The 13,508-nt window shown below is 36.2% G+C and overlaps 3 protein-coding genes across 3 annotated transcripts; 2 read left to right on the forward strand and 1 right to left on the reverse strand.

The window, feature by feature from the left end:
- The first annotated feature begins 1,692 nt into the window (after positions 1 to 1,692).
- On the forward strand, positions 1,693 to 6,693 carry rpl26 (ribosomal protein L26). Its single transcript, XM_039649252.2, has 4 exons — positions 1,693 to 1,809; positions 2,493 to 2,665; positions 2,786 to 2,926; positions 6,526 to 6,693. The coding sequence occupies exons 2-4, from the start codon at positions 2,498 to 2,500 to the stop codon at positions 6,652 to 6,654; spliced, it is 438 nt and encodes a 145-aa protein (XP_039505186.1). The 5' UTR covers positions 1,693 to 1,809; positions 2,493 to 2,497; the 3' UTR covers positions 6,655 to 6,693.
- Positions 6,694 to 7,527: 834 nt separating this feature from the next.
- Positions 7,528 to 9,450, forward strand: atp6v0e1 (ATPase H+ transporting V0 subunit e1). The gene is made up of 4 exons (XM_039649188.2): positions 7,528 to 7,755; positions 8,178 to 8,225; positions 8,684 to 8,806; positions 9,104 to 9,450. The coding sequence occupies exons 1-3, from the start codon at positions 7,652 to 7,654 to the stop codon at positions 8,775 to 8,777; spliced, it is 246 nt and encodes an 81-aa protein (XP_039505122.1). The 5' UTR covers positions 7,528 to 7,651; the 3' UTR covers positions 8,778 to 8,806; positions 9,104 to 9,450.
- A 33-nt stretch (positions 9,451 to 9,483) lies between these two features.
- Positions 9,484 to 13,263, reverse strand: tstd2 (thiosulfate sulfurtransferase like domain containing 2). The gene is made up of 9 exons (XM_039649187.2): positions 12,908 to 13,263; positions 12,272 to 12,561; positions 12,081 to 12,189; positions 11,870 to 11,992; positions 11,429 to 11,534; positions 10,679 to 10,794; positions 10,103 to 10,261; positions 9,877 to 10,015; positions 9,484 to 9,802 (listed from the first exon to the last, which is right to left on the reverse strand). The coding sequence occupies exons 1-9, from the start codon at positions 13,019 to 13,021 to the stop codon at positions 9,570 to 9,572; spliced, it is 1,389 nt and encodes a 462-aa protein (XP_039505121.2). The 5' UTR covers positions 13,022 to 13,263; the 3' UTR covers positions 9,484 to 9,569.
- Positions 13,264 to 13,508: the final 245 nt, after the last annotated feature.

The raw sequence follows: 13,508 nt of genomic DNA on the forward strand, positions 1-13,508 counted from the left end.
GACATACAGACAGACAAACAGATAGATAGATAGATAGATAGATAGATAGATAGATAGATAGATAGATAGATAGACAGATAGATAGATAGACAAACAGATAGATAGATAGATAGATAGATAGATAGATAGACAGACAGACAAACAGATAGATATAGATAGATAGATAGATAGACAAACAAACAGATAGATAGACAGACAGACTAACAGATAGATAGATAAATCCCTAATCAATTAAAAGAATGTATTATTACGAATTTACAGGTGCATGAGTTTTCAATAGGATTTTGGTCAATTTCACAGAACACTGTAACCTTTGTTGTTTTCACGTGTGTCTATTGAATCGTGCGCACTCAAAAGACCCTTTTTATTCTTAAGTCCCAGTGAGAACAAACGACCAGACAGAGCTTTATGAGCCTTACACTCATTCTGGGAACCAAACTACTGCCTAAAGAAACTGTCTGCAGACACAGATTTGGTCAATCCATGTTTTGCCCTGATCTGGCTCATTCAATGCTATACTGATTTTCACAATGGCCTCTATTGAGTGGTGTAAAAGAACACCTGCTCTTGTGACATGTCGGGGCAGTGTTAGACCTGGAGTTTCAAAGAGAACACTTGTGGCAAACTATGTTTTGCTATTTTTAAGGGTTTGCTGGAGAAAAGCCAAAACAAGTGCTTAATATTGTGTTGAATAAAAACTGTTTTCAATTTCACTGACGATTATATCATTCTAATGAAATGAAGTGACTCAGATTTGCCTTCTTTTATTCTTCTGTACCTTTTGACAAAAGAAATTTTTTGTTTAAGTTAAAGCACCTGTGACACTTTACAAGAAATTATGATGTTTTACATTTGGACTATAGCTGTTTATCTATAATAATTCTAATGATATAACATACAAATATTGATATTTCTGCAGATTTTTATCTTGACTTGGTTCTGTGAATATGGGAATTCAAATTGTAAAATAGGCTTATCTAAATCAATTTGGAACAAGTCTGTAAAAATGTGTTACTTTGCTAAGAAAATATGACTAATAGGCCTATTTTATGACTAAGTTAAAAAAAAAAATGACAAGGGGCAAAACTTTATATTTAAGAGCAATAACTCTGGTAGTTCATTGCATCTTTGGATTGGCAATTAAGTGCTGGAAATTCCAGTTTAAGTTGTGTTTGTGGAATATGGGAGCTAGTTTCTAGAGCATCTTGAAACAGCAACATAATTAAGCTGGTTTTGGGACACTGGTTGGTCCACTAACGACTTGGTCCAGCTAATATCCATATTCCAAGCTACCATATTCCAAAACATGGCATAAACTGGAGGGCAATTATACTTTTATTTGGACATGAAGAGCTGAGCTCTGACAATTTGCACTTTTACCTTGCAAATTATCTTCGAAAATATTTTATTAAAAGGGCTAGTAACTGACGGTTAATTTAATCTATAACCAATCCGAGTTTTTATTTAAGATATATATATATATATATATATATATATATATATATATATATATATATATATATATTTAAATTAATGTTGTCAATCAAATCAGATTTATTAAAAATCGAGTCAACACCTAAGAGATGCACTTTTATCTGTAAAGCGTTGTCATCATATTTTATACTTTTATATCGGGTGTTTTTCTTTCTTTCTAATGTTAGCCCTTTTGGCTATTCATAAAAAAAACAGGCAGTTACTTTGAAATCCCATTCTGTCCATGATGATCTCGCGAGGTTTGCGCTACAACTAATTCTGACGGAAGTAGTTCTAGAGTCTCTTTTCCGGCGGCCATAGAGACAAGTCGGCAGGGTAAGCCAAGATTGCTAAAGCATTTCTCAAACATCCTTTGCCATCCTCGTGGATTTTATGTCTTCAAAGTTAAAAACACACATTATCGCTATATAATATCAATATGTTCAATTTGTCCGGGATATTTTACACCCGCAGTACAACATTATGGATGATTTTCCCTCCAAAGTTCAGCCAGTTGCTAATGTAGGAGCACTGTACTCCCGTGTGAATAACGTTACCTTTACTTTGCCCATAACACATGGCTATGTTTTCTGTTTATGGCTGAAATACGCTGTTTAATCGTGTCGCGTTTAAACACTCGAAGCACAATACAATAATGAAATTTAGGGATGTATGTGTATGTATGCTTAGCGTCATGTCAGTCAAGTTGAAATAACAGTGTAGCATTAGCACGAGCTGTTGAAATACACCGTGTTATCAAGACACGAATTCACAAGCTTCGAGTGCATTGTTTTGTGTTAGAATTTCAGATTTGTTCAGAGAGATGTGCTAAGCTGAATTAAACCCAAAACGAGTGACAAATGCTGCTTGACAGTCAGTTTTATTCTTAAACAAATGCTGTAAATCTTAAAATCTGTCTTGAATGTGTCTTATTTGTCACATACATTGTATAAGTTTACATTTTTCCATATAGCATTTAGAATTGAAGTTGAATTTGACTTGTCCTCTTCCATCACCAGCCATCATGAAGCTCAATAAATTTGTGACATCCTCCCGGCGTAAGAACCGCAAGAGGCACTTCAATGCCCCTTCACACATCCGCAGGAAGATCATGTCCTCCCCTCTGTCCAAAGAGCTTCGCCAGAAGTACAACGTAAGATCCATGCCCATCCGCAAGGACGATGAGGTCCAGGTGAGGACGTTATTCGGTTTTTCTGCCTGAAGTATAAATGCAGTCTCATGTATTGGAATGTCATTACATTTCTAAGTACGTTTCCATATCATTCCTTGCTTTCTTTCCCCTCATCACCAGGTTGTCCGGGGACACTACAAAGGCCAGCAGATTGGCAAAGTTGTCCAGGTCTACAGAAAGAAGTACGTCATTTACATCGAGCGTGTGCAGCGTGAGAAGGCCAACGGCACCACAGTCCATGTTGGCATCCACCCCAGCAAGGTGTGTATTATATTCAGATAATTGTTTACATGCAAGACAAGAGGGGCATTGGAAAAAAAAGTACTAGTGGTTGTCCTATATCCAAAGGGCAGGATGGCAGATATATTCTAAATCAATTGTACACGCGTATTGATCAGCGTGAAGTGACGCTAAAACTTTACTCGCCTCGAGTTCCAAAACTGGCATGTAAAGAAGAGGCCTAGCCACGACCGTGTCCATATTCACCTGTTTTTTTTTTTTTCAGCACAATTAAAAGCTACAAATTGCTATAGTGCGATTCATCTTGCTCTATTAGTTTACCACTAGAGCATGCTGGTTACATTTTATTCTTCTATACCAACTTGAGTCGTAGCCTACGATTCAAAGGTTTAATATTCGTACAGTCTACATACATGTGCATTGCACAAATTTATTCAAGCTGTACAGTGTGATTTGTAATGATCTTTTAGGATTGGTGAAATAGCACAGTCTGCAGTAGTGTTGTCAAAAAACTCGGTACTTCGGTACCAAGTCGGTACTAAAAAAAAAAAATGTTACGGTACCAGCTTTTCTAGGTACCGAATACCAGGTTAATCCAGTTCTAGACGCGCTGTCTGAAAGGTGCACAGTTGCGTCCTCTTCATAACGCTGATATGGCTCTCTCTCTGAATCCACTTGTTGACATGAAAGGAGGAAAGAGCCACATATGGAAATATTTTGGATTAGGCTAATGTCACGTTGCCATAAGAGGCCGATTACATGCAAATTCGCAATTTCAAATATAGGCGCGAGGCAAGCGCGCTCATAATAAAAACTTGTTGCATAGCAACGACAGACGCCGCGTGAGAGCAAGCGCTTTGGAAAGAATAAGCACGGGCAAAAATATAATAAAAAAAAACACGCGCGATATGTGAACGGACTCTAAAGTGCTTTCGGGGTAGTTTTACGAGTACATGAGCACAGTAGTATCCAACCGACACCAGAGTACTGGTATTAGTATCGATGCATCCCTATTTATGTCATTTAATGTCAATGCCAGTTCTAGGCGTATTCTTGCCTTTATAACTCCGCAGTTTAAAAAAGCCTTTTCAAAATTAAATATGAATGCAGTTTTAGATTAAATAAAAGTACAGTCAAATCAAATAAAACATGTTTTTTCTCCTGTAGCCTATAGTTTGGTAATGCTACAATAAGATACCATTTATCAACATTAGCTACTTCACATCAACACATTGAGTGAACAATATATTTTTACAACATTAATTAAAGTTTGTAAATGTTATTTAATACAAACACTTGGTTGTTCATGTTTGTTCACTTCATTCATTGTGCATTAAATAAATGTTAACGGATTAGAACTTTACAAACAACTTTAAAAATGTGTTAGTGTATACTATTGTTTATTTTAGGTCATTTTATCTAATTTTTTTCTAAAGTGTTTATAATACAAATGTACAGTTTCCATACTTGTAACCGTGATAAACACTTAAATATATGTAAATTTAAACTAAGCTTTGGTACCGAAATTGGTACCGAGAACCGTGAATTTTTACTGGTATTGGTACCGAATACTGAAATTTTGGTACCGTGACAACACTAGTCTGCAGCAGGCATTAGGCAAGTGAGTGTCAAGACATTGTTGTGATGCATGAACCGCTCCTCTTACACAAGTCACTTTCTAGCCAAACATCTTTCTATCGGACAACGTGGTGAATTGACGTAACCAACTTGAAAATGAGCAACCTATGTGAGCTTTTTTTTCTGAAATGACTGAATTTCAAGCGAATGTAAACTTGACCACCTTAATGTAACTGGGCAATCTGGTTATCAACTAATGCCACAAATCTATAAAAATATTGAATCTAATATATATTTATATAATCAATTAGACCTGCATTTGAGGCTTGTCGATAGTGATGAAACAAATACTTAGCAAAACTTAAACGTAAACATACGGATTACTAATCTGCATTAAATAAACAGCATGCTAAAACATTAGGGCCCTATGATTTCCGCAATAACGAAATCACGGACGGAATCGTGGAATCTCTTAGCATGGATTTTTACATATTTGGTTTGAAATTCTGTTTTTTTTTGTGGGAGATGAACGCATGTCTGGTGAAAATGCAAACCAGGGGAAGCAAATCCGGGTGACACAAACCCCTCAACCCGTCATTTCAGCTCCAATGACGAAATCGAATCAATGAAAGCATGGCGAAGCGGCTCTCCACGGCGCTGCTTTCGTCGGCTAAAGGTTAAGAAACTCGACTCTATAAGCCGTCAGTGCCGAGCCGAGCAGTTCGCACGTGACTTATGCAGTGTTTCCCACACGTTGACTTAATTCGCCACCACATACTGCGTTTTGGTTTTTAACACTATTTAAAACACGCAGCGTATTCTTTCAGTTGTTTCCCGCTCTCCCTTCGTCTCTCTCTCACTCACACACACAACGTGCACACCGCGTCTGTCTATGAGGCGCCGGACTGGACAAAAGCGACGCGAACTCCTTGAGAGACAGAGTGTGACTTTGTTTAAACTTGCATAAACTAATATAATTTATTTTACAGTTTAAAGCTCATAACCATATTTTGTTGTTGCTTGAAGAGTGCAGTGTTATGTTGCATCATGCAGTATTTGTCCTGAAAAGGCTCCTGATTAAATGTCTGTATTACTTGCCTCGTTAAGGTCATTCCTAATTTATTTGTATTTTTTAATACATTTTAATCATTAACTTTAAAAGCATACTATTTTTACAACTAAAATAACAGTCAAGGCTAAAAAAAACGTATTTCCCAAAAATTAAAACGGAAAAAAACGGAATTTGGGAAAAAATAAAACGGATTTCATAGGGCCCTAAAACATGTATTCAGTCATTTAACACAATCACAGATGAAGTCTGGAGCTAGTTTTATTGCATCAAAACAAGCTGTGTTCTGGTGAATTTGAGTAACAATTGTCACTCATGAACGACTACACATTTCTGACATTTGTCCAGTATTAATGAACAGACACTGACTTCAATATTACTTAATTGTTTAGAGCTACTGGCTAATGGGTTAAAGTTTTGCATGTCATCAGGGGTTACTTGTATATGAGAAATGAAGCATCTGATTGTTCTGCTTGAGTGTCACCAATCTGCCAATCTGGATCGCATTTCATTTACTGTAGTAGAATTAGTTACTTAAAGGGTAACTGCTGATTTTCAACCAGCTTTGTATTTTTACAATGGTAGTAGTTCCCGTTTAATTCCACATTTGATTATCAAGAGTGCTTTTGACAGATCTGGGGCTTTTGTAAAAACTACAGATCATACTTTTGCATTATTGTTTCCCCGCTCACTCATAGATAGTCGTATCATGTCCAGTGCACTGGTTGCATTTTTCCTGCCTTTTTGACTTTTTGTGATGTCTATAGTCAAGTAGCGCTAAATTTGGGCTATTCTACTACAGCGTAGACAGTCAAGTTTTAATAAAAGCCCACCTTGAGGAGAATTAAATGCTGTTTTTTTCCGTCAAATCTGACGTATACATTAATTTATGATCAATTGCATACGTTTTATATATTTCATGCTGTTTTATGTTGATGGGAATGTTCACAAAATGAATCTTTTTGTTCTTCAGGTGGTGATCACCAGGCTAAAGCTTGACAAGGATCGCAAGAAGATTCTTGAGCGCAAAGCCAAGTCCCGACAGGACATTAAGGAGAAGGGCAAATACAAGGAGGAGACCATCGAGAAAATGCAGGAGTGAAATGACTTTTTGCTAACAATAAAAGACTGTAAAACCTGACATTTCTGTGCTTCTCTTTTATATAAAAGTGTTTGCTTTGTTGTGAATTGAACTTGAAGTGAAAGAATTTGGATTTAAGCTCAACCTGATGTTTTCATTAAAAAATTATATAAAATCACAGTTTGAGAAATAGCTGATTTCTTAATAAAAATGAGACAAAAGTTGGGAAACTTTAAAACTGCTTCACAGATAGGCAACTGCTTATACTTCCTCTTTGACCACTTGTTTAACTGATGGGTTTTGTCACCGTCTTTGTCATGGTGAGCATAAGCTGTATAATATATAGTAAATGGGTTTCCATTGCTGTTTAAAACCTGGAAATATATGGGAATTTTGTTGAAAATTTTTAATTTACAGGCATTGAATTGACATGGAAGTCTTTATAGTAACTATTTGATTTGAAATCAATTATTTTAATTTGTCCACTCAAATGTTTCAACTATTTTGTTTTGAAGTTCAGTTTTAATTATTTTAGTGCAGGTAAAACTATGAAAGTGAGTAATGTTGCATTGGCAACTTGCAGAAAGTTATATATTTTACTTTTATTTCAACGAATTGTAAACTTTTAGTGGAGTATAAGCCTGTCTCACAGAGCTGCACTAATTTGTTTTAACAATGCAAGAAGTCAGCTGATGACATTTTAAATAATTCATACCTGTTAAAGGTTTCGGGTGGTGTGACGTGTTAATTAAATATGTGCATGGCACATATTCTACAAAATGCACATTGTGTATCAGGAAAACATCGCTAGTATCAAAAGAAGGATGTATATGTTTAGTGTGATCGAGTGTAGAGGAAGAGGTGAGACATCATCAGTCATATGTCTGTTCCTTTCAGGGCCCGAGGAGTCACATGACCATCGACGTCCACACAGCAGTGGAGTGCGCGAGCGCTGTGGAGTCTACGAAGTTTATTTTATAGAAAATAAGTCGATAAACTCGACCTAAAAAGAAATATAATGGCGACTACATCGTTTGCGATATCCGTGTCAGTTATGACTGTGTTTTGGGGTCTAATTGGTGGAGTTATTCCCTGGTTTATTCCTAAAGGACCGAATCGAGGGTGAGCAACATTAGCATTACAAAGTTTTCTGTACTACACCATCTGTATTAACCTCTATCTGTTTGTATTTAGCGATATGTTTGAAATGTTAAAAACCTGGCAAACTAAAAAAAATGTTCGTAAACAATACAGTTGATCATTAATTAGTTATTCTTTTTTACTTTACGAAAACCAAGTGAGCGTTAGAAAGTTTGTGATTTGACTAGCATGGCAGTAGGAAATGCATTCAATTCAAATAATGTATTTAGTACATATGAACATTCAATATGTTGAGAAATGTTTAAGTTTTTTAACATGAAGACATGTATGACTTGATCATGTGACCGTGCCAAGTGACGAGGCTGATATAAAGAAAAAAATATATATTTTACACATTCACAGTATTTTTTTTAAGTGTTTTATATCTGTATTTTGCTCTTCAGAGTCATTGTGACGATGCTGGTACTAACTGCAGTCTGTTGCTACCTTTTGTAAGTACATTACCTTTAAATTGTCTTCGTTATAACGTACCAGAGAGAATAGTAGCTGCTGTTTAATGTAATCAAATAAAGATTGTTCTGTTCTGTTTCAGTTGAAAGTCAATTACAGCCTTCGGGCAATGCCAGTATTGATTAAAAAAGAAATACAACGCATCCAGGCCAATGTGTAGTGACCTCCAGTTTAATATAATACACTTACAAATAAGTGTAAATAGTATTTCACAAATGTATGATGTATTAAATAAGCTTATACACTCGGCACTGTGCATGTTTGATGTGAATTATTTATTATTTTGAAGAAATATGATCGTGTTTGTTATCCAACAGCCACTAGGGGGCAGTGCGTACTACTTTTTTGCTGACATATTTGTTCCTTAATCCAGTCTCTCTTGGCAGTATTTTCATATGACTGCCATATTGTTCACTTTGTACTTTTGGTTTAATTTCAGCTGGCTGATTGCTATTCTATCACAGCTGAATCCGTTGTTTGGACCAGTACTGAGCAACGATACCATCTGGTACCTCTACCACCACTGGGGGTAGGGTCCAATGGTTCTTTTACAGCACAGCAGGTTAGCAGATCATCCTGAAAATGCACTTAATTTTATTTAATAAATCAATAAACCCTCACTTCCAGTTCCAGTCATTTTGCCCCAGAGAGGTTTTTCTTATTCACCAAAAATGCTAGACTAAAATTTACTTACTTAGGTCCTATTTTTATTTTTGTGTGTGGTAATTTCTTTAAACCCCCTTGTTACACTAGTCACGTTCCTGGTCAAAAATGACCGGCCTACTGCTTATAAATCTCTCATTATGCTGTTATTGCCACATGTAGAATTCAACCTTTTAATCAACTTGTTTTCTTTCAGTTAGGACAGGTTAAATAGTTTGCCGTCTAACCATTCGCAGATGCCGGAAGCTTGTACATTGCCAAAACGGAGACATCACACTATCAGGAAAACTCCTTGTGATTTGAAGCTTTACATGCTATTCTCTTACTCAAAGAATGACTACCATATGACTGTTTGTGGTGTTTCTTTTTTATTTATTTGTTTTAATGTTCAACGAAATAATATGCAATTAAACCTTTTTTTTTTTTTGTCTGTGTATAGTTTGAGTCGAATTACCTGATTATTGCTGGACAAATTAACCCGTCCCATTTATATATGTATGATTTTTGTATGTGAAATAAAATTAAGAATGCAGAACAATTGAAGATTTGCATTGCGTCCAATTTTAAAAGCAATACTGAATTGGTACAACATTTATTAAAGCATGATTAGATTTCTTTAAAAATCACACAGTTACAGGTCATATGAGGTGATTTTCAGTTTGTCATAGTGTATCTTTGGGGATTCTGGGTCGTGACATTGTGCATTCGCACTCCTCTCGACGAGGAAGGCCGTCAGAGGAGACGTCACTGTGGTTTTGCTCTTTGGCTTGGCATACAGGACAGCAGGCCGTCAGCCCTCTCTCTCTACAGGTGGCACACGACAGCACCAGCTGACAGCAAAAGTCTGTGGAGCACAGCTGATATCGATCCCACGGGACACTGCAATATCTGCACTCTGGGGAAAGGAGAAGTAAAAGTTAAGTTTGTCTCTCGATATATAACGTTTTTTTTTTTTTAAACAGTACACACCTGAGATGATGTCCTCATTGAATGCGATTGCATAACGTTCATCAAACACAAAGAGTTTACCACGGTAAAAGCCGTCGGGGAACTGCTCAAGGTATTTGTGAATGCCTCCCTTCAGCTGGTAAACCTCCTTGCATATGTTCTGAAGAAAAAACATTCATGATTGAGGATGCCATTACAGGGATGTGCATGTTTAGTCTTTCTTTCCCCACCCGCAATTCAGGCTCACTTTTGATCTGAGATAGGCCGAGCCCCGTTCACAGCGGATGCCCCCTGTACAGTACATCAGAACCTTTTTGTCCCGAAAAAGATCCAAATTCTTGTCCACGTAGTCTGGGAAGTAGCTGAATTTCCGGATGTCGGGGGCCAAACACTGATCGAACTGACCCTGAGAACAGACGTGACTGTTAAAGGTGTAGTTCACTTTAAAAAAAACTTTTGCTGATAATTTATTCACCCTCATGTCATCCAAGATGTCTTTCTTTCCTCAGTCGAAAAGAAATGAAGGGTTTTGATTAAAGCATTCCAGGATTTTTCATCGTCTGAAATCGTTTATAGCCCTTTGAAGCTGCACTAAAACACTCTAATTTTGACCTTGAACCGTTTGGTTCCCATTGAAGACCATTATATGGTGAAAATCCTGGAATGTTTTCAAAAACCTTAATTTCTTTTCGACTGAAGAAAGACAGACATGGACATCTTGGATGGCATGGGGGCGAGTAAATTATCAGCAAAAGTTTTTTTCAAAAGTGAACTACTACGTGGACAAAGTTCTGATATTATTGACTAATTGCAAACTACTTACAATTTTGCTCTCATAGAAGTTTCTGCAGTCCAGCAGGATTGTATCATTAATGGAGGACTGATTCTCCACAAACGCCTTCACTTCTTTGTGAAATTCCTCTGGTTCCAAGTGTATTCCTTTGTGAAGTACAACACTTGCATAAATACAAGAGAGTAGTACACACTACCGTTCAGAAGTCAGTATGATTTTTTTCATGTTTTTGAACGAAGTCTTTTTTTTTTTTTTTTTTGCTCAGAAAGGCTGCATTTATTTGATTAGAAATACAGTAAAAACACTAATATTGTGAAATCACATTCATTTTTTTTAACTGTTAATATAATTCCTGTGATTTTCAGCATCATTACTCCAGTCTTCAGTCACATGATCTTTCAGAAATATCAGACTAATTCTAATATGCCGATTTGATTCTCAAGAAACATTTCTTGATATCATCAATATTGAAAACAGCAGAGCTTTTTAATATTTTTGTAGAAAACTTTGGATTTTTTGATAAAAAAGGCATTTTTTTTTAAATAGAAATCTTCTGTAACATAAATGTCTCAACTGTCACTTCTGATCAATTTCATGCATTCTTGCTGAGCAAAAGTATTAATTAATTTCTTTAACTTTAAAAAATATATATATTTTACTGACTCGAAACTTATGAATGGCAGAATAAATACATCATAATTACAGATTTATGCAATTTTTTTAAGAAAGACACACTGAATACACAACTGTTCTATGTATCAAGCCAGTTGTAAGTCTTACCAGCCAATCTGTAGGAGATGATATCGGGATCTACACCCATAGGGACAATTTCTTTGTAAACGCCAACCTTCAGATCAGAAAAACACTCTGCACCTCCAGCACTTTTCTGCCGGAAAAGTCAATGATGTGCATAGGTGATTTTAGATGCTTTTTAGACACTTCAGATCTCATCTCAGCCCACTTAAAATCGAAAATTCCCTTAACTAGAGGTCCTAATCAAATTTAAAGTTTGTTCAACTAAGTATATCAGGCTCTATATCCTCTATTGAATGAAATAAAGAGCAAACAACTTGTAAGACACATTATTCTAATACTAAACCACATTATCGTATAGTGGAAATCCCACAATCTCAGATCTCAGGTTATGAGCATTGTTTAGATTCAGTTTGTCTCTTTTGTGCACCTTATCAGTGTTATTCTGGACAGTGGCAATTGCTTTACCTTGAAATCCTGTACTTGCATTATTTTGAAAGATGGATGTGACAGCATTGCTGTGACGTAAAGATTAGTGGCGGTTTTGGTTCCCCCAACTGTACCATTGATACCCTCTGTAGCTACTCGTATCTGTGGAAGAACAATCTCAATCACTTAAATGACGTACAATAAAGGTCTTGTATGGATTTTTATTAGTGACTGATTCGTGGTTATTTACCTTGCCTGTCATGTGAAATTTTGAACAAAGCTCTTTCTGCCACTGACAAATCATATGAGGATCATTTAAATGGCAGTAGCAGTAATAGAGCAGAACTTCACCTGGACCCCTAGAACAGATGAACTCCATTAAAACCATCAATCCTCACATAAGCAGAGCAGAATATATATCAGAATTAACAATGCACCTACTTGATAAGGTCATCCTCTTGAACATGGCTTGTATCAGGGATCCAGGATGAGACATCTGTTGATTCATCATTATTGGACTCTTCCATCGAGTCCTCGCTGCGAGCCTGCCGAAGCATCACGTCCAGCGTCTCAGTGGTCAGCTGGTGAATCTCTCTGGCATGGTTGTTGGAAACATGTTTGTGGATTGATGATGGCTCTTTGAATGACTGTCCACAACAGAGCCAAAGAGCTGGTGAGGTGTTTTCACAGGTTGGAGGACATCTCTTGGAAGCCACAAATGCTGCAAACGTCTAGACACAATGGAGGAAAAAAGTATCGATATTAAAGGGATAGTTCATCCAAAAATAAAATTTCTGTCATCATTTACTCACCTTCAAGTTGTTTCAAACCTGTATGAATTTCTTTATTCTTCTGAACACAAATGAAGACATAATAGTATGAAAAAAATACTATGGAACGGGGTTACCGACATGTTTCAAAATATCTTCTTTTGTGATCAGAAGAAGAAATACATCTTTGTTTGTAACGACTTGAGGCTGAGTAAATGATGACAGAATTTTTATTTTAGGGTGAACTATCCCTTTAAACACAGCAATCGTCATTATATCAGTAACTTAAAATGATCACTACACTCACCCTTTTCTTGACATAAGAGTACAGTTTCCTTGTTGATGAAAAGTCCGGTTTGTCTTCTTTATGGACTTCTGGAGCAAGACTCTCAACATCCAAATCAACAAGCACATTTGCCATTGTGATATTGTCGTCCAATGATTGTTTATGTGAGAAAATCAACCATTAACATTCACTGTCCTATTATTTTTAAAAACAAAACGTCATGCTAAAATGTCTCATATAAAGCATTTTCATTGTCGTCAGCCCCCTGGACCGATTGATAAATACCACTGACAGGTTAATAAAACTGAACACACAAGAAGAAAAGTAAACGTGCATTCCTGTCTGTGAGGAGATGAGTCGCAACAACCGGTGTCCGATTCTTAAACGAATCATTCTTTTGAGTCGGATCTTTTAATGGAATCATTTATTTTGTTCATGCTAATCTTCAGATTGCATGCCAGCTTTAACAACCCACACATTCTAATTGGTTTCGCATTTATCTAAAAATATGTAAAAAAAAAAAAAAAAAAAAAAAAACATATCATAAATAATAACAATATTTTTATTGTGATAGGTTCTAAAATAATCTGTATCAGATAAATATAGCCACAACCAACTGAAT

Source organism: Pimephales promelas, chromosome 9 (genome assembly GCF_988280905.1).
Source record: "Pimephales promelas chromosome 9, fPimPro1.hap1.1, whole genome shotgun sequence".
Classification (NCBI taxonomy): Eukaryota; Metazoa; Chordata; class Actinopteri; order Cypriniformes; family Leuciscidae; genus Pimephales; species Pimephales promelas.